At 38.9% G+C, this 18,866-nt stretch overlaps 2 protein-coding genes across 3 annotated transcripts; both read left to right on the top strand.

Moving 5' to 3' along the window:
- The first annotated feature begins 4,011 nt into the window (after positions 1-4,011).
- LOC112172841 (DNA repair RAD52-like protein 1, mitochondrial) lies at positions 4,012-6,285 on the top strand. The gene is made up of 4 exons (XM_024310338.2): positions 4,012-4,425; positions 4,548-4,585; positions 4,693-4,787; positions 5,746-6,285. Exons 1-4 carry the CDS (start codon positions 4,136-4,138, stop codon positions 5,887-5,889), a joined length of 567 nt encoding a protein of 188 aa, XP_024166106.1. The 5' UTR covers positions 4,012-4,135; the 3' UTR covers positions 5,890-6,285.
- A 2,635-nt stretch (positions 6,286-8,920) lies between these two features.
- Positions 8,921-13,396, top strand: LOC112170497 (RNA-binding protein 24). 2 transcript variants are annotated; one of them, XM_024307812.2, is made up of 6 exons: positions 8,921-9,545; positions 9,800-9,934; positions 10,679-10,881; positions 11,203-11,239; positions 11,488-11,788; positions 11,884-13,396. In XM_024307812.2, exons 1-6 carry the CDS (start codon positions 9,318-9,320, stop codon positions 11,907-11,909), a joined length of 930 nt encoding a protein of 309 aa, XP_024163580.1. In that variant the 5' UTR covers positions 8,921-9,317; the 3' UTR covers positions 11,910-13,396. The 2 variants fall into 2 exon arrangements, with proteins under 2 accessions (XP_024163580.1, XP_024163579.1); XM_024307811.2 differs by having other exon boundaries at positions 8,923-9,545; positions 9,800-9,932; positions 10,680-10,881; positions 11,904-13,396.
- The last annotated feature ends 5,470 nt before the right edge of the window (positions 13,397-18,866 follow it).

Below are 18,866 nucleotides of genomic sequence, written 5' to 3'. Positions count from 1 at the left end.
GCGGACAGGCTTCCGTGATCCAATCACGTCATCACAAAGGCAGACAACATGCTAGCAAGATAAAATAACCACCACCAGTATGGCATAAGAAAAGCATTCTAAAACCAGTAAATCCATAAAACTCATAAGGCTTCCCCAAAATCTTGCAAATGAAATCATGAGTACGATTCCCAACCGTACTCGGAGAATCTCTTGATAATTCAATTAAATCAACGATGTGTCGCACACGTAAAAAATTCAGAAATCAATAACAAATAAGTGAGATTAAATTATAAATTATAATTTATAAATAACTAACTAAAACCAAAATTATCGCTAAGGCATTCCCAATGTCAAAACCGAAAGTCAATAAATAAACAAGAAAATATAATTCCAACGAAAATCTCATTTCAAAAACTTTTCAGAAATCTCAAATCGACGAATAGATATATATTTAATTCCAGAAATCACATCGGAGATTAATTTGTCAAAAATTGTCATAAATCATAAATCCAAAACCAAGCATAAAAAACTCACATCAATTAAATCATGGCAGAAATCCAATCAACATAGCAAATTAGAATCCAAAAAATAATAATGTCTGAAACTAATTAATATGCTTGATAAATAAAATGATAATTAAATAAATCATTGATTCAGAAAGTAAACGCATGCATAATTTAAAATCAAAAGTCCAGTCACAGTACGAATTAGGTGACCACGCATACGGTTTTCTTTGTTGAGCAGTATCTCGGTACATTGCCTATACATAATTATAACTTGTAAACGACGATTTGAAAATAAGTACGATCCTAAAACAAAACTTGAAAACCCCTCGCACAATTAATTCATCGAACATCCGAAGTCAGATCGGAAACAATCCAAACTTCAATGATTTCGCCAACTTAATTATTCCAGCATCCTAATGCAAAACAAAGACGATCTAATGGTCAGATCCCCTCAAATCACAACTCCAAAATCTGAAACTTTAAAAATTCTGATTGACACCCAAACTTCTCTGAAATCTACCAAAATCATATCTACAACTCCTTAACAACAAGTTCAACCCAACAGACCAAAGTAGGCTGCCAGACCGGAAGCTCCCCTACCCGCCCGCGATTCCAACCCTGAATTGGGTCACCAAATTTACATCGAAATCTTCCTCTCAACATCCCAAACAACTTCTTCAACTACCATAAAGTCAGATTTCAAAAGAGGAAGCCAGAAATTACCTCGAAAGCAAAGAGGCCAAAAATCCCCAAAATTGTTCCACTCTTCGATTCTCTCATCTCCGATCAAATTGAGCAATGACACTTGTATGAGGATGATCAGGGAAGCATGGGTTCAAAACGCATGTGGTGGCATCGTTGGAGGTGGCTGAAAAACAGTGATTGAACACAGCAATGAGCTGGGGTTTTTTGCTTCGAAACTCATCCTCCAATGCAAATCGGAGCTGATGGTGGCTAGAGGACGGGTCAACATGAAGAGCCGCGTCAAACACGACTAGTCTGGCTGTCTGGGTTGCCAGAACGACGGTAAACTCACCGAGCGTACCATTAAGTGACATATGAGGGTGGCAAGACCCCCTCCCACATGGCCCAATTCTTTGAAGAATCAAACCAACTCACAAGGGCCCAAAAGATGCCACCAAAAAGCCCAACTCCAGATTCAGAGGCCCAAGCCCAAGTGCTCTACAGGTCAGAATGCTGCGCGCGCCGCCTGAACTTGCTGCACAGTCGCGCTGTCTGGAGGACGTTAGCCCCAAGTTGCCATCACCACCACCACTCAACCTTTGATTTAGGCTGCTGCACGTACCCAACGACACGGCCGAGCACCTAAACTGCAAGGTACCACAACGCATCTAACCAAAATTCAAAGATCGAGTCCGATCACCGATCGATGCATCGCCAAACACACTGATGCTGATTGATTAGCACCCGGACCAAATTCCACAATACCACTCCTCACGAAATCTGGCAAAAGAAATCCCGACCCAGTAGACCACGACAAAAGACTCTCGATGATTGATGTCACTAAGCCGCTACGGATTCCAGCTGGAAAGGCGGCACCGCTCTAGACTCTAAACCTAGGGTTTCGCTTGTTTACTCTTCTAAATTTCTTGTTAATGATGTGTTTAGTTAGTTCAACTAATTCAAGTCAATGACTTATCCACCATAAGAAGATCTCTAAAGTTCTCTAAGTCTAGACAATTCCAAAGCATATTTTGGAGACTAATCATATACGATCCGATTTTTATTAAGTTTAATTTGAGAATATATAAATTAATAATTTTCTTTATTTTACAGAAAAAATTTCATTCAAATAACTGGAATTATAAATTGACACAACACATTACTCAGTAAAGGATTACAACCAACTACAAACATCAATAACTAAGACTAAACACCCTCTCTCAAAAGATGAGAGACTGACATGCCTATGAATCCAACGACGAGGACAAGATTAGACAATTGATTGAGACAAATTAACTAAAATAGTCAACAATAATTTAAACAAGTGAACACAATAGAGAGCTATTGGTTGAGCTATCCAAAGATCTCCTAATCACATCAACGTAGGCTGGTAATGAAATGCACAACCTTTAGTCACCAAAAAACTGAGTCCTATGGCATTAGACCATCTACTCAAATTTAGGCACTCATCAGAATCTACGACCATCTAACTCAAAAAAGGATGGACTTATTTGAGATAAGATCATAGGTCCAGAATTTAAAGAGAACTAAAAGCCTCAAACAAACAATAAATATAAACTGAAAAGACGCCACCACCTTAATAGGAATTTGCCGTCATATTGGAACTCCCTGCCGATCAAGATTTGCAGCTTCGGCCATCATTGCCATGTTGATCTGTACCATTGTGATCGCGATTTGCACTTATTGATCCACCGATCACTACATATTTTTTGAACCTTGAGAATAAATAAATTGTTATATGTTTAATATAATAAATTACTAATTAGAGCTTAAGTAATAAATTAAAAATTTAAATGGATCACAGGTGTAGTAAGGTTAGTTGAGTTATTTAGCACGGAACCCCCATGTCTAGCGTTCAAATCTCAACTCCCACTAGTTTGTGCCAGCATTGATCCGAATAATGACTTGGCGAGTGTGTTATTAACTCGCTCACGTAACCGATGTGGCTTTCTATCTCATCCAAGATAAAAAAAAATAAAATTAAAAATTAAAACTTTGATACCCCATGACTAAAATAATGTCAAGTACCTCTTTCTTTTTTCTTTTTTTTCTTCCCTTACGAAGTGAACAGCGCCGCACATGAGCGACTAGGGTTTCTTCAAGAATTCTTTCGCTCTCGTCCGATAGCCCTGCGCAGTGCCTGGCCAGCTGGCCTTGTTGGGTTGTGTGGTGTGTGTCAGACGAGGGATTTTTGCTGGGCGGTTTTCTGTTCCTGATGGAGATGCTTGCTTTGACTTGGTCAGGGATATGTTTCCTGTGGACAGGGTTAGTCGAGGCAGTTTTGGCCAGGCGGAGCGATCGACTGCTCTGATCACATTGTTTCTAGGTGGAGGGTCGATTGATTCGTCAGGTGAGCTGGCTCCTCCCAAATTCAGGTTCTGGTGGCGCTTGCTGACTTTCGTCTAGGTTGAGGTGCAGTTTTGGGGATCGGGTGTTGGGCTTCGTAGGTGACGGTGTGCGACAATTCTCTCGGGCTTTGGACAGCGTTGACTAGTGGTTAGCATCTGGTGGCTAAAGGCTGAGTGGTGTAGTAGTGGCAAATATACTAATTTATTGGTTGAACTTTGTTGCTTCATTTTGATTAAGGCGTAGTAGTCTAGGGACTCAAGGTTAGAGTCATTTCATATGTGTAGTCAGTGCACTACTTGAGTAGTGAATGTAATGAGTGATTTTCGGTTCCTCTAAATTGATCTCATACAGTTGTTATGATTTTTCGGTCACTGGAACATTATCCATTCCCCTAAAAAAAATAATAATAATAATAATAATGTCGAGTACGGTAAAGTATTCCGTACAATTTTCGGAAATTCATAACGAATAAAATTGGAATTTAGGAAAATTGACGGTTCAAAAGAAAATCAAGTTGAAGTGTTGAGACTACTGAGCGCGGTGAAGACTGGAGAGTCGAAAAGGGTTCTGCGGCTTGGGTTTTGTCAAGTGAAATGGCGCATCCTTGTAGATCTTGTTTATTGAGGTCGCTGCGTGTAGCTGCTGCGTTTCAAAGTTCAGCGTGGCGCCGTTCCTATGCCAAGTTGGCCTCTTCGTCTTGTGCGCAAGGGAGGAGGGAGAAACAGGTTGAAGTGGAAGCAGATGAAGATGTTGAAGATTTCGCTGTGAGCTCTGGAATCAGCAGACCCCTCTCTGAAATCCTCAAGCAAATCAACAAGAAAGTCCCTGATACCCTCGTCAAATCCCGCCATGAAAATGGGTTTACATCCAAATACATCCCCTGGTATTATTACGTTCATTCATTTCATTTCAAATTTTTTTTTTTTTTAAATTTATTTTCTTCGCAAGTAAACCACCAAAATAGGTCTCCGATTCAGTGATTTTGGTGTGGTAATTACATTACAGGCACGTTGTTAATCGAATTATGAACTTGCATGCTCCAGGTAATGTTTTATTGTACTTTCACATTCCAGTTTTCCAATGTGATTACCCCCAATCTTGCTTCTTCTTCTTCTTTTTTTTTTTTATCGTAAATTCCTTATTTTCGTAGAATGGTCTGGTGAGGTCCGAAGCATCACATACTCTGCTGATGCCAAGTCTGTTTCTGTTGTTTATCGTGTCACGCTCTATGGAACTGATGCTGAGGTATGTATCCTTTCGTTTATTTTCTTCCTCTTAATCTTTTTGTTCTGATGTTGATGGAACTTGTCATTTACATTGTCTAAAGAATTAGAATATTCCAATACATATATTTAATAATCTATGGTATTCGCATATGCATCTCCCTATGTGCTAGCTAGAAATGAATGAATAAAAATCACATCACTTGCTTTTGTGATTACTGTATTGAGCTGTAAGTACTCAGGAGTCTGGTCTCCATGAACTATTTTCGAGTGAATTTACAATTCAGTTGTATTTTAAAAAACATTTACAATTCAGTTGTATTTTAAAAAACCCTTTTTGGTAGCATAGTGGTAGTGTTGTGTTCTTCATCAGAAAGCATATTCAGTTGTAGCTTATTCTCTGATTTTGTTGTTCATCAAAAAGCAACACATGTATTTTGTACTTTACAAATGAAATGTCCTATATACAGATGAATAAATGGTATGCATGTTAATTCCTTCTGTGATTATGCCCCTTTGGTACCATTTTCACTGATATTTTTCATCATTAGAAAGCATAAATATCTTGCTGTTAGAACAATTAGTCTATTTTTGATGTAAGATATTATGGTCAAAGTTGTTGACATTCCGTTGTTGTCCTTAAGATTGATTAAGAAAACACTGAGGGACCTGTTTCGTAACCCAAAATCCTTTGGTTTTAGTTTTCATTTAACTTTAAGATAGGAGAAAGGAGTTGAAAAAAGGAAGAGAGATATAAGGACAATATAATGATCTATAGAACAAAAACTATATAAATTGTTTACTTTCCATTTTATGTGCCATTCTATCACTATGCTTTCTTTTCCCTCTTCTCTCCTCTCCCCATATAATTCTGCATACATCTAGTTCAATGAATTAAAAAGTTTGCGGAAGATTTGGTTGATGCTCCTTTAAAGGAAGGATCTGACACTTTGGCACTGTTTGTTTCCTGTTTCTACCAGATTTTTAGGGAGTCTATAGGGACTGCTTCGGTAGATGACACAAGTTATGGGGATCCAGTACAGAAGGCTGAAGCAATGGCATTTCGTCGAGCTTGTGCGCGCTTTGGGCTTGGTCTTCATCTTTACCATGAAGATTTGTCTTAGTGAGACATAGTGCTTGTGCTTTGAAGATTATGGGCATCTTTGCAGTTTTTTGGTGGATGGATGATGCTTATGGCTTATTACCTTTTGTTGTTGAGGATATATTTTTAACTGATGCGACCTGGTTTCTTGAAATGGAACTCTGGTGTTGTATGTAACTGCCATTCAAGCCTTCATCCATGTAAGCAAGCAATCATGTCAGAGTAGTTTCCGGTGAAATTGTTGTATTTAGGGTTTATGTTTAAGTTCTAGCTATACATGTAACAAACATAATCTTCTATCCACTTTTAAATTACGGATCCTTCTGTGTAAAAGTACCAAAATGTGGTAAAGTATCTAGCATCAAATTTTCTGCCTGGATTTGTTTGAGATCTTCTGCTAGTAATGCAGCCTCATAAGTTAGAATTTTGTCTGTATTTCATAGACTTTGTCAAAAGAAGGTAACTGTGTGATTCATGATGGGCATCCAAATGTGAGAGAAGCTGCTGTTTACCCGAGTTTGCTGTACTGTGCCTCCAGCATTATGAGATGCAGGAGTTTTGCGCAATGCAGCTGGATTTCTTGAGACTTAACTCAGCAATTGATTTATCTTCTTTCTTCTATAACGATGAATCTAGTCTGCAACAAGTGATCAATATGCTAACTGAATAAGAGGTCTTGTCTCGTCTTTGAAGGCCTTCAGGTGACTGAAATACACATAGCAGAAGCTAGGGAAGGTAATGGCCGTAATGCTCAAGCTTGGCGTGCTATTTGTGGTAGGAGGCTACCTAAATCAAAAGGCAGGCCCAATAGTTAGCATCCGAAGGCAGGAGACGAAGGCCCAAACAAGCTATTGGGCGAAAGAGAACTGGTTCCAGAGCTACTAAGAACCAGCCATCATCAGCACTGATTGATGATGACGGTGTCGACGGCGACGACCGTTATCATTTTTCCTTAACATGTCAGACAATTCTATCCACATTGGGGCGGGGGCCTAAGCCAGCCAGGGCAGCCTACTAGGGGGCGGCACAACCGCACAACCCTCCATATATTGCTACCACAGCGCGCGGGAAGGGAAGGGAAGGGAAAGGGACTCGAAGCAGACCCCACACAAGTGTTTGGTGAGCTGGAAAGGTGGTCTGTGGTGGTTGTGTGTATGTAGCCTTATAGGTGGGAATGTGGGATCTCTGAAAAGTAAAGCCGTGCCTGCGAGCTGAGACAGGCATGTGTCGTGAGTTGGTAACGCTGTCCGCACCGCACCACAATCACTGGTGTACTTTTGAGTAGGGAATTGTTTACATCGTAACCATCTGACCGAAAAATTAACTAATTGAATCGAAATACTTTCAACTTCGTATAAAAACATATTTAGCGTTACTTAAGTTACACTAAATGGTCAGATCAGATCGCTTACTCATCCGATACATAGATATATACCATATCAAATGAAAAAGAAAAACCCAAAGGCCTGGCAGCCAGATGACATCAAAAATGGGAGTTAGGAAAAAGATCGAATGAATGGAATGAAATGACTTTGTTTGGTCAAAGCAAATTGGAATGGAAGACAGCTGCCCCAGTTGCAGGCCTGCAATTGCCAGCCTAGCATGGCTGGCACTGGCCAGATAATACTTGTTCCTTTTCCTCCATATACCACTCATCTCTAGTCTCTACCTCTACGTACGTACCCTATTCACCAGCGCACTCTTCCATTGCTTTTTTTTTGGATCTGGCACTCTTCCATTCTTTGCTCACAGTATTCTCAGCGATATCTTATTGCTTACCTGCCATGTCCTTCTACTTCTCTTCCGGCCAGTTATCGTATATCCGTGTCCGTCGGCTACCGTCTACACATCATCCCACGTCACTATCCAGAATGATCAATGTGGTTACAGTTCACCAAAATTCAATGAATTCTAATGACTCCTAGATCCTTTGCTCCCCCAACCATACATGTCTATTTTCATCACTACGTTTATCTATCTATAGTTATATGCATAAGAAAAATTATCCACTCACATTTAACCCCTAAATATTTATAGCCACTCACAACAACCATAAGAAAAATTATAATGTATATACAGCATACATTGCTGATATTAGAGGATAAGGAATTGCAAAGCGTATGTGTGGTAAGGTAGATGAGCAGGGGTCAATCAGCTTGATAGTGATATTATACCTAACTACTAGCATGCAGCTGCTAGTTAGTTTTAATTTAATTCATTAAGCATCCATCTTATCCGACTACGACGTGATCAAATTATATAAGAATACTTGTTAATGATCATGACATATAGTTTTCGATCAACTTGTATTTAACCATGCAAGTTGGTCTTGAAAATCTATCTTTGAGGAAGACCGTAACTTGTGCTGATGTTAAAAACTAACAGTAATTAACTATGTACGTGGCTAAACTTGACAGTAATTATACTTTTTTGAAGAAGGATTAAATTAAAGAGGTTAGACGTCTTTTTTTTTTTTTGGTGAATAAGAGGTTTAGACGTCTAGCATGTGTTATAGGTGTGTGTGTGTGTGTATATATATAAATACTAATGAGTGCATAGAAAGAATAAGAGGCAGAGAAGCAGCCTGATTCTGCAAAGCAGGCACAGGTGCAGCCGCATGCAGCTTCTATTTGGACTGGACTGGACTGGACGGGACGAGACGGCTGAGCTTTGACTAAATTCCCGCCTTATTTCCCTCCAACTCCAAGTGGTTAAGTTTCCCGTTCCGTTTCTGCCACTGGCTTTCAAGGCAGTTGCTTCTGGTAAGTTTCGTCATTTGCAGCAGCATTTTAGGGCTAAACAGTCACTCTGCATCCATCTCCCTCTTAAAATAATCAAAAAGACAACGGTGAGGGACATAATAATACAAACAGAAGCCATTCTGACTCTCATCATTAGGCGTGGGCGACTCTCCCATTATAATAATGAATCAATGGAGTGTACGTGCACAGCACGAGGGTAAATGTGGCGCGTCAGTGAAGGGTGTCTTGCGCCACAATAATTCGAGCAGGTGGGGGCTGCTTTGTCTATATAATTCATGTCCGTATTATGAGAGGCCCTTTCCTTCCCTTTTTTCTCCAATTCCTGCTTTTGCTTTCTCTTCCTTCCCCCTATTCCCTATTATTTCTGTCTGACCTAATTGTCTCCTCCCTCCCTCCCTCATCTTTCTCCTTTTCTCTCATCTACTCCATCTAAATCTCATACAAGATCCCTCCCTAAGTTTAGTGGGGCTTCTTCTTCTTTCTTGTTCTAATACACTTGCACACACCGCCACCTAGATCTAGGCTCGCTCGCTCATATATTAATCAGTAGAAGATCGATCGACATATACATACTGACTTTGGTTCGGAGGAGGCGGCTAAGATACAACTAGTGGTAGCGAGCGAGCGGAGAAGCGATAGATCGGCTCAATTCTACAACTAGCTAGCTACGGATTAAAAGATCGAAAAGATGAGCCCGGCAGTAGCAGCACCAACGGCAACAATAGCAGCAACTAATTTGGGAGGAGGAGCGGCAGGTCAGTTTGGGGACACGACGTACACCAAGGTGTTTGTTGGAGGACTGGCTTGGGAGACCCAGAAGGAGACCATGAAGAAATACTTTGAGCAGTTTGGTGACATCTTGGAGGCTGTTGTTATCACTGACAAGGCCACGGGCAGATCCAAGGGCTACGGATTTGTACGTATATACATCCTATCCTCCTCTTCCTTTCATCCTTTCTCTTCTTCAATTCTTTTATTTCGATCTTGTTATCACATGCATTTTTTCTTTTCTTTTTTGTAAATCAATATTCATGGCTTCCTAATTGTTTTCTGCTAGATCTTGATGAAACAAATACATGATTATATTCAATTAATTGTGATCTTAACTTAACAATTTGTACTAGTGGCTGACTTAATGATGTTTATACATATGATGGTATATATGTGTAGGTAACCTTTCGTGAATCGGAAGCAGCGATGAGAGCTTGTGTCGATGCTGCCCCAGTGATAGATGGAAGGAGGGCCAACTGCAATCTTGCCTCTCTTGGTGTTCAGAGATCCAAGCCTTCTACTCCAAAGCATGGTACGTACGTATACAAGTACCAATGATTACAAAATGGCTACCTTTTTCTACATATACACCCAACTAATTTTCTCTTTTTTTTCTTTTTTCTTTTCCCTAAGCGGGGTTAATTATATCAGATCTATCCAAGTTTCATGACATCGTGATTTCATGTTACTATACATATTTATAAATATAAAAAAGATGATCTGATCGATTTCCCTACTAATGTTACTTATTAATAACTGGTTTATGGAGAATTAATTATTCTTCCTCATTAAACGTTATTGTTTTTGCAAATTTTTTTTTTTTTTTTGAAAGAGAGTAAAGTCACTTCCGCGTGTAAAAGACACTTTAACTAGGTTACATGCATGTATCAGTTATCACAATTTAAGGTCTCGGTTACTTAAACAAGAACTACTTTATTCAATATAATGTTAAAGCACTTTGTTTATGTAATGACCACTTACTTTGATAATGTATGAGCTGCAAATTAATAAGGTGAAAATTGCATTAATATAATTAGAGAACAATTACATGAATAACAAATTGGAGTACTAATTAGTTGGATCAGTTATACTAGTAATGTTGATTTGACAACGGTTGTTGCAATCATCTTCTTCCCAGAGTTTGGAGTTTGGAAATGTGATGCTCTCATCAATCTTACAAATTATTTAGTTAATGTAAGTAGGTAGTTGAGCCAACACCTATTACGTAGTATTATGGTTGTTGGAAATTAAATTAACAATGAAAAAATTATTTGGACAGGTGGAGGAGGAGGAGGTAGGAACTTTAGGGTAATGGCGGGATCAATATTCCAAGCTGCAGGTGGAGTTGGAGTTGGAGTGGGATCGGGCTTTGCAGCAGCTTCTGCAGCAACCGCATTCCCAGCTCATCATCATTATGCCGCCATTCAACAAGGGATTCCAGCTGCTGCTGCTGCTGCTTACAATCTTTATGCCACCGCGGGGTACGACTACCATACTAACTATATATATCGATCTTAATTCTTCATTCATCATCATCACATCGATATTGTGCAAGCTAGCTAATGGTTTTTGTACCCTCAACATCATATATATATATGTGTGTGTGTGTGTGTGTGTGTATCTCTGCTAGCTAGCTGTATTTATTTGCACCAAGCTGCACGTGTACTGGCTCACTCATTAAAGAAACCCTACCTCTCTCTCATGCAAATACAATATGACCGGGCATTCCTTGCTTGACATACCTGCAGCTAATGAAGCTTTTAATTTTTCATTTCTTTGAACACGCTCTATTTCATTTTCAGGTACTCTCCATACTCGCCAGACTACACTTACCCTACGGTACGTAATTTGCACAAGCTTCTCTCTACCTTTCAATATGTTAATGATCTCCTTCTTCCACACACACACACACACACACATATATTTGAATATGTATATGGGAATCGATTCATTTATTCATGTGACGCCTTTATTTTGAACCTGTGCAGAAATTAAACTAGCTAGGATTTACGTATGATTAAGTGACACAATTTGTGTTGTGTAATTAGTTAATGTGAATTGTGTGGCATATTTGTATAAATATTCAGAACTACTACGGTCTGTACGGAGGTGGAGCAACAAGCCAGTATCCAGTGTATGGAACGGGCGGGATGCTGACGGGAGGAGCTGCGGCAGCGGCTTTTTACCCGTATCTTCAATACGGAGAAGCAGCGAATGGAGGTGCCGCTGCCTATACTACTTCTGGGGCGCAGAATGTTGGCTATGGTGGCATCCAATACCCACACCATCATCATAATCTCTATCAGTATTCAGCTGCTGGACTAGGAGGCTACCAGCACTATGCTCCTTCCATGTCTCTTGCACCCTCACCTGCCTTGCAATCACCAGGTATAATAATAATAATAACAATAATTTCTTGTATGATTACTTTATATATGGCCGGAAGGGCTAGATAGCGAGGCACATACTAATATCTTTGACAGTGTGTTTTGCTGTGCCACAGGCGTAAACATGGCCCTTCCTGCTGCACCATTAATTCCAATTCCAGCTCATCGCTAGTAGCACTACTACTACTCATGATCATCATATATTCCGAATGCATTTGGCTCCTCCTTCATCAACTTCAAACTTCAACTCATCTGATCCTCAATCGATCATCAGCTGCATGCTTCTCAATTTTCATCATCCTCGATCATCCCTTTGGCCTAACCATGGTTATCATCACATCCCTTTCTCTCTCGCCGCCTAACACAAGTTAGCCCAAGCTGCTTTGGCGTTTGGGCTATCTCATTGCATGCATGCACACATGATATATAGAAAGCCTCGCATAGCGGCTTTCTACAATCAAATCATTCATTGTCTGCTAGAAACATGCATGAGTAAAATGCATGCATCTTCTTAAAGCAAGGGTACGTGGGTTCCCTTGATGGATCACGAGATCAAACAAAATCATACATGTTCCTAACCAACAACTCAAGGCTATATTTGGATTTAGCTTTTAAGTTGTAAGTAACATTTTTCTTTTTCTTTTTCTTCTTCTTTTAATTACTTCTCGGCCTTGGAGAGGCTGAGAGGCGACAAAAGAAAAAACTATGCACCCTCATCATGCATATAACTTTTTAGCCCAGGAAGGCTAAGCAAAGGCATAAAATGGTTTGCAAATATTGTAAATTCAACACAAATAGCAAACCCCTTCACTTTCAATCTCAGTTTTAAATTAGTTAGGAAAGAAAAAAAAACACATGGGGATGCATGGAATTGCATGCCCCAATATTTTGGCTGTTGACATCTAGTCTTAGGATTTTGCAACTAGCTAGGTAGGAGCAGTCATGTCTCTTTGAAGCTTTACCAACTAATTAATTTCCTGGTTTTGGCAGCTTTTAAATGAAATGTGTCTAACCATCTTCCCTTTGGGTTAGGGGAGCAAAATCACTAACTCCTTTTTGTTAGTATCTTGTAAATTTATGAATGTGGCTAAACTATGGGAGTTTTAGCCCCATTTCACTAATTTAAGTAGGAGGGATAGTGTTTTCCTTAGTTAGCAGTTAGCTTTTAGCCAGCTAGTATATTTCATCATCCTTTTGATAACTCCATTAATGGATGTGGAGCTCAAAAGCATCTGCATGTAACCCTTGGGAGATATTTTGGTTCCCTTGGGTTCTTCCCCACTAATGCACCAACCATGGTTAGGACTTAGGTCAATCTCATAATCATCAATCATCGATCATCATCTCTCTCTCTCCCTCCCTGCTCTCTCTCTCTCTCTCTCTCTCTCTCTCTCTCTCTGTTCAACTCATCAGTACTGTTTAATATGTATAAGCCTACGGTTTGGATTGTAATTAGGGATCATATTAAGTACAAGTAAGAATGTTCATTCTCCGGCGATGCTGCTTGAGAATTGATATGCTACTTAACTACCAAGTACTCTGCTGTTTATTTCAGTTTTTTATGCTTACTTCTGATGCTATTAATTTGAGACTGCTATTTCCTCTCTTATTCTCATAATATCATTTTTCTTCGAATTAATCCTTGTCCTGTTCAGGTAGTGATTTCATCACTTCCAACATGAAAATTACCGTTAAGTGTGGAGTCATGCACGTATGGTAAAACCTAGTTCAGTTAATTTCGGGATATATGGAATTTGATGTGACAGATTCATTTTTCATCGACTACGAACGAGTTCATCAGTAGCCATGTTTTGTTATCCTGAAATCGGGGGTTAATGATTTGCTATATCAACCTTTTTCTCATTTTGGGGGAGATGTTATGCCCGTAAGTAATAGCTAGAGGCAAGAAGTAATTTATACATCAAGTAATTATGTCCAGCAATTAATATTGGTGTCTTGGCCTAGAAGCACATATTGGACAAGTAATTAATATTGGTCTTTTCTTATATATACTTGTCAAATAAGATCAAGTCTAAACTCACTTCTTGTTATTCAGGCAAAAGAAAAAGAGAAAATAAGCTCACTTGATCTTGTTAATCAAGTTGATAAGCTTTACGTGAAATAATTCTGATTACTGGTCAAATATATTTCTGATTTATGTGGATGATCGATCATGATATTTTACTCACAGAAAGTGAAGAACTTGAGCCTCATAAAACCTTTATTCACGAACATTTTCGTGTCAAAGAGCTGGGTAATCTAACATGCTTTCTTCACCTATTCCTCAGCGCACAAGCTTGCACTAGCTGTCACCATTTGATTATTTCTTCATGGGCATTATCTTGCTCGTTCTCTTGTATCATATATTGTTTGGGCTCCTTCTAGTTAAAAATGTTAAATCCATTACAGAATTGGATCACAAAATATATATATATATATATGGGGGGTGAAATTTGCACCCCCATATTTGCAAACTACACCCCTTTTCCTTTTTTTAATAATATTTCATCTCAAATTTTTTTGCACTTCCTAAAACACCCTCAATCTTTTTTCTTTTCTTTTTGGGTCTTTTCTTCTCTCTCTCTCTCTCTCTCTCTCTCTCTCTCTCTCTCTTTTTCTCTTCGCGACAACAATCTCCCTCTTCTCTCTTTCTTCTCCAGACAACGACCTCTTCTCCCATTGAAAATTGGTCATCTTCTCCATTCAAAAGTCAATCAACTTTTCTCTTTCCAAACCAGATGGGCAATTGGTCATGCTCCATTCTGGAAATGGTCGATAAACAAGAATCTTCACTGAATCAACCAAAACTAGAAAGCCAAATTCTACTTCTGAAAAAAGTATAGCACAGTTCAATTAAAATCATTGACACTGACAAGCACAATACCATGGCAACCACCAGCTTGAATAAACAATCTTCTTCTCCTTGGAAGAATCATCATGTGAAATCCATATAGACTCTGAAACAATCTTCACACTGACACTGGATTGTTGCTGCACGGGCAGCACCACCACCACTATCCCACCACCAGGGTCGTCACGTCGCCGCCGATACCGGACCCTAATCGTCGTTGACCACACATCACCCACCACCACAAACACAAAGCTCGCGTGCCCAATTCCATGAAGAAGATCAACACCCGAGCCTGTATTCCCACCGTCTCCATCCCCAAACCTGGAGGGTCAACAACCCCACTACTGCCGAATCCGAATCTCCGACCACCGCCACACACCCAGTCACCACCATCTTCCGCTCACCCAGTCTCCGTGCAGCCACCGTCATCAAATAAAAACCAAACAGATCGAAATCCCAATGCCACAGTTTCCAATCTCCATCCCAATCACCTCCGACAGCAACCCGTTCGGCCACACTAGAAGCACGCCGGCAAGGCCAGCGGCCTGCGCCAATCTACCAGTAAAAACAAGAAGCCCAAAACAGAAACTAAGCAAATAGAGGTTGAGAACTGACACAAGACGCGAACTCTCTGTCAGCAGAGAAGAGAAAGCATCCTAGTTGAATCGAAATTGCTCTCGGACAGAACGAAACTCCACAAATCCGCCGGAGGAGGGAGTGACATGGCGGAGGAAGCGGTTGTTGATGCAGCGGAGGATTCGGCAGAGGGAGAATGAGGTGACGATGGTGACGAGGAGGAGGAGGAGGATGATGAGAATGCTCGGACTTAAAGTTTTCACGGTCAATGAGCGGTTGTTGTGAGGTGGCGAGGTGGTGGAGGTTGATAATGGCGTGGCGGCGGAGTCCTTGGTGAAGATCGGGAAGATCGGGAAGAAGAGAGAGAGAGAGAGAGAGAGAGAGAGAGAGAGAGAGAGAGAGAGAGAGAGAGAGAGAGAGAGAGAGAGAGAGAGAGAGAGAGAGAGAGAGAGAGAGAGAGAGAGAGAGAAAGGACTTTGGTGGTGGTCTGGAAGAGAGAGGGGAGGAGAGAGAGAGAGATGAAAAGACCCAAAAAGAAAAGAAAAAAGATTGAGGGTGTTTTAGGAAGTGCAAAAAATTTGAGATGAAATATTATTAAAAAAAGGAAAATGGGTGTAGTTTGCAAATATGGGGGTGCAAATTTCACCCCCCATATATATATATATATATATATGAAATTGAAGAAAGAATTGAAGAGTTCAGTGGCGGAGCCAGGATTTAACTTTAAGTGGGGCACTTACAAAACATTAATAACTCATAAAAAAATTAAAAATAAAAAAATCAAAGTAATTTGTTGTAAATTGTCTAAAGAAATAAGCTAATAATTATATTAAATTTTTATAACAGAAACCACTGGGCTAGGCCTACAGCTTGGTAATTATACAAACCAGCATCTATATGTACCTTGACTACATACTTCCGAATCAAAAAAAATAAAAACTCAGTGGGTCACACTACAAGAAAAAAGGCTTTTTGCAAGGAATTTTTTCCTTGTAAAAAGCTGGAAATTCGTTGCATTAACCCAAATGCAAGGAATTTTCCTTGCATTTGAGTCCTTGCAAAGAGGCCCTTGCAAAAGAGCAAATACAACAACTTGAAAATTCCTTGCATTTGAGTTTGCAAATGCAGGGAATTATTAATCTCAAATGCAAGGAATTTAGCACCTGAGGTTAACTATGGTTGACCAATATACAAGGACAATTCCTTGCATATCATTCCTTGCATTTAGTAGATGCAAGGCCCTTTTTAGCAATTAACATGCTATTTAAAGTTTAATTACATTTAATTTATCATTAATTACTTACCAAATCTAGTAAAAAAAATTTGAGGCTTTGAGTAAATGAATTACTTTTTATTATAAATTAGAGTAATAATTACATATGGAAAATTCCCGAAGCACTCAAACGTTCACAGAGATATATGTCAAAGACTTTGAGATAATCTCAAAGCTTCTTATTTACAAGTTTACAACCACATAACACTTCTAGCTGAAGCAGTGCTAATTTAATGGTGAACAAAAGGATGTCCGACATAGAACCTACAAAGACAAGTAATGACAAGCATTAGAAAGAAGTATACATGATAACAACCTCACAAAAAACAAGTTCCTATTTGTATCATAGAAAAATCAGAAACCCAAACCTATTTTGGGTTTGGCATAGACTTGGTTAATATTAGAAACAGTATACATGATAATAGGCAAACAGAAAACCAAAGTTGATATATTCTAACCAACAAAGTGCATATGCAGCAGTTTAGAATTAAAGCTATAGCTCTAACTTCATGACAATCAGCCATAAAAATAAGTGTAAGAAAACTTCTCCAGAATACTCATTTTCGACATATCAAGTTATAGTTAGGCAAGAGCTTAACTGTACACGACTCAGTACTCAAAAAGGAAAGTGAGGAGCTATTCTTGACAAGGAATCGTTAGGACAAATACAAAACTCATAAAAACAAGTTTCTTAAACTAGAAAAGAAAGATTAGTTGTTCAAGAGGGCAACTTCCAAAAAAAGTTGAAAGAGAAAAACAGGAATGGAAGATTGAATATATTCTTCAAGTACAGGGGAATGGTTGATTGTCATTTGCGCTAGAACATGTTTGGCACAATAGAATCATTACTTTGCCAAATCGAGGTCAAGGGAATAATAGAGAATCATTCTTTACTTACATTCTGATGGCACACTAGAACATCATTAAAATATAACTCACTGCTTAACTACAATTAACTCAATCAAAAGTAGGTTTGGCCACAAAACATACATTTTTCACAAGTCACAGAATGCACTTATGTTAAACTTGGACTAAGCTATGATAACATTTTTGAATGAGAACACTCTGGTTATACAACAAAATATTGAAGATTTAGAAACTTGGTAAAGGAAAAGAGAATACCTGAAAATAACATCAAGAAATAAGGGGAATCTGGGTCCAAGTTGCCTAATGCAGATGCTTCACTCACAGAGCTATAGCTTACTGCAGTGAACACAAATTTGCCTCAAAACTTATTCTGCATGCATCATAATCTAGTTAAAATTTGCATGTACCATAGCTGAGTGAAAATCTGATACAAACAAAAAAGGCTATACTCTTTAAAATATATGAATTCAAGCATGTTGAAATCTATGACAAGGCACTCACACACCATATGTACATATATCCTTTCAGTGAGTAGAAACTAGAAAGATAAAAATAGTAAGAAATAGACTTGTATATAAAGAACAAAAGCTATATAAGATTAGATCTAATGGAGAGAGAAGGCAAAGGAGACAACTAATCAATAATAGTTAAAGAAAAAAAATGAGGTATCTAGCTAGGGTACATATCTATGTAGAGAGTTTCATCAGCTTGACAACTCCATTGACTTTCTTAGTGCTAGCCCACTCTTACTGGTTACATGTAAGGATGAGAATTTTGGTATTATGTACTGGATCACTAGTATTGCCTTACCATATAATCCAACAAGCACATAATAGCATCACCTGGGGTCAGTTCACTTGTCCATCATGCAAAGGCGCTGAAAATGACAAGTAGGAAGAGAAGATATTCAAAGCTCTTAATGAAGGTAACAAGCTCAAAGCCAGTTTGGACTAAGAGTCAGTGCATGTACTAATATACAGTGTGTATGTTTATCTAATGTGTCCTTGATCAAAGTTAATGTGTGCGATCATTAAAGTGAAAGAAGATACAACAAATTATAGCTTTAAGTGAAAGGAGGAGCATTCTTAATACCATTGAAAATTTGATAGATAACTTTGTTTTTTTCTTTCAGAGGATCTAATGCAATAAAACGGTCCATGAACTTTGTACTCTTGGAAGCAATCTCTCCTCTGCTCATCAATTACCAGTATGCTAGGCCCTGCATGGGACCAAATATGAAAGCATTACCATTTGTGAGCTTCATCAACTTACAGTGTACTAACAAATATCTGTTGCTACACCATAGTGATATCATAACATCAATTCCATATTATATTTTTCCAGCTAATTAATAGGCAACAAGCTCAAATCTTAGTGTTTACTACAACTCATATGAAAGTATTCTTAATGTGTAATGAACAGTATAGAAAATGACAAAACCAGCAAAGATGATATGTGATGAAATTTACAAAATAGAGTTAAACTCACCCCAGCGTCAATGGCTATAGGCCT

This window comes from Rosa chinensis, chromosome 6, assembly GCF_002994745.2.
Source record: "Rosa chinensis cultivar Old Blush chromosome 6, RchiOBHm-V2, whole genome shotgun sequence".
Taxonomy (NCBI): Eukaryota; Viridiplantae; Streptophyta; class Magnoliopsida; order Rosales; family Rosaceae; genus Rosa; species Rosa chinensis.
This window is presented reverse-complemented; position numbering and strand designations above follow the sequence as displayed.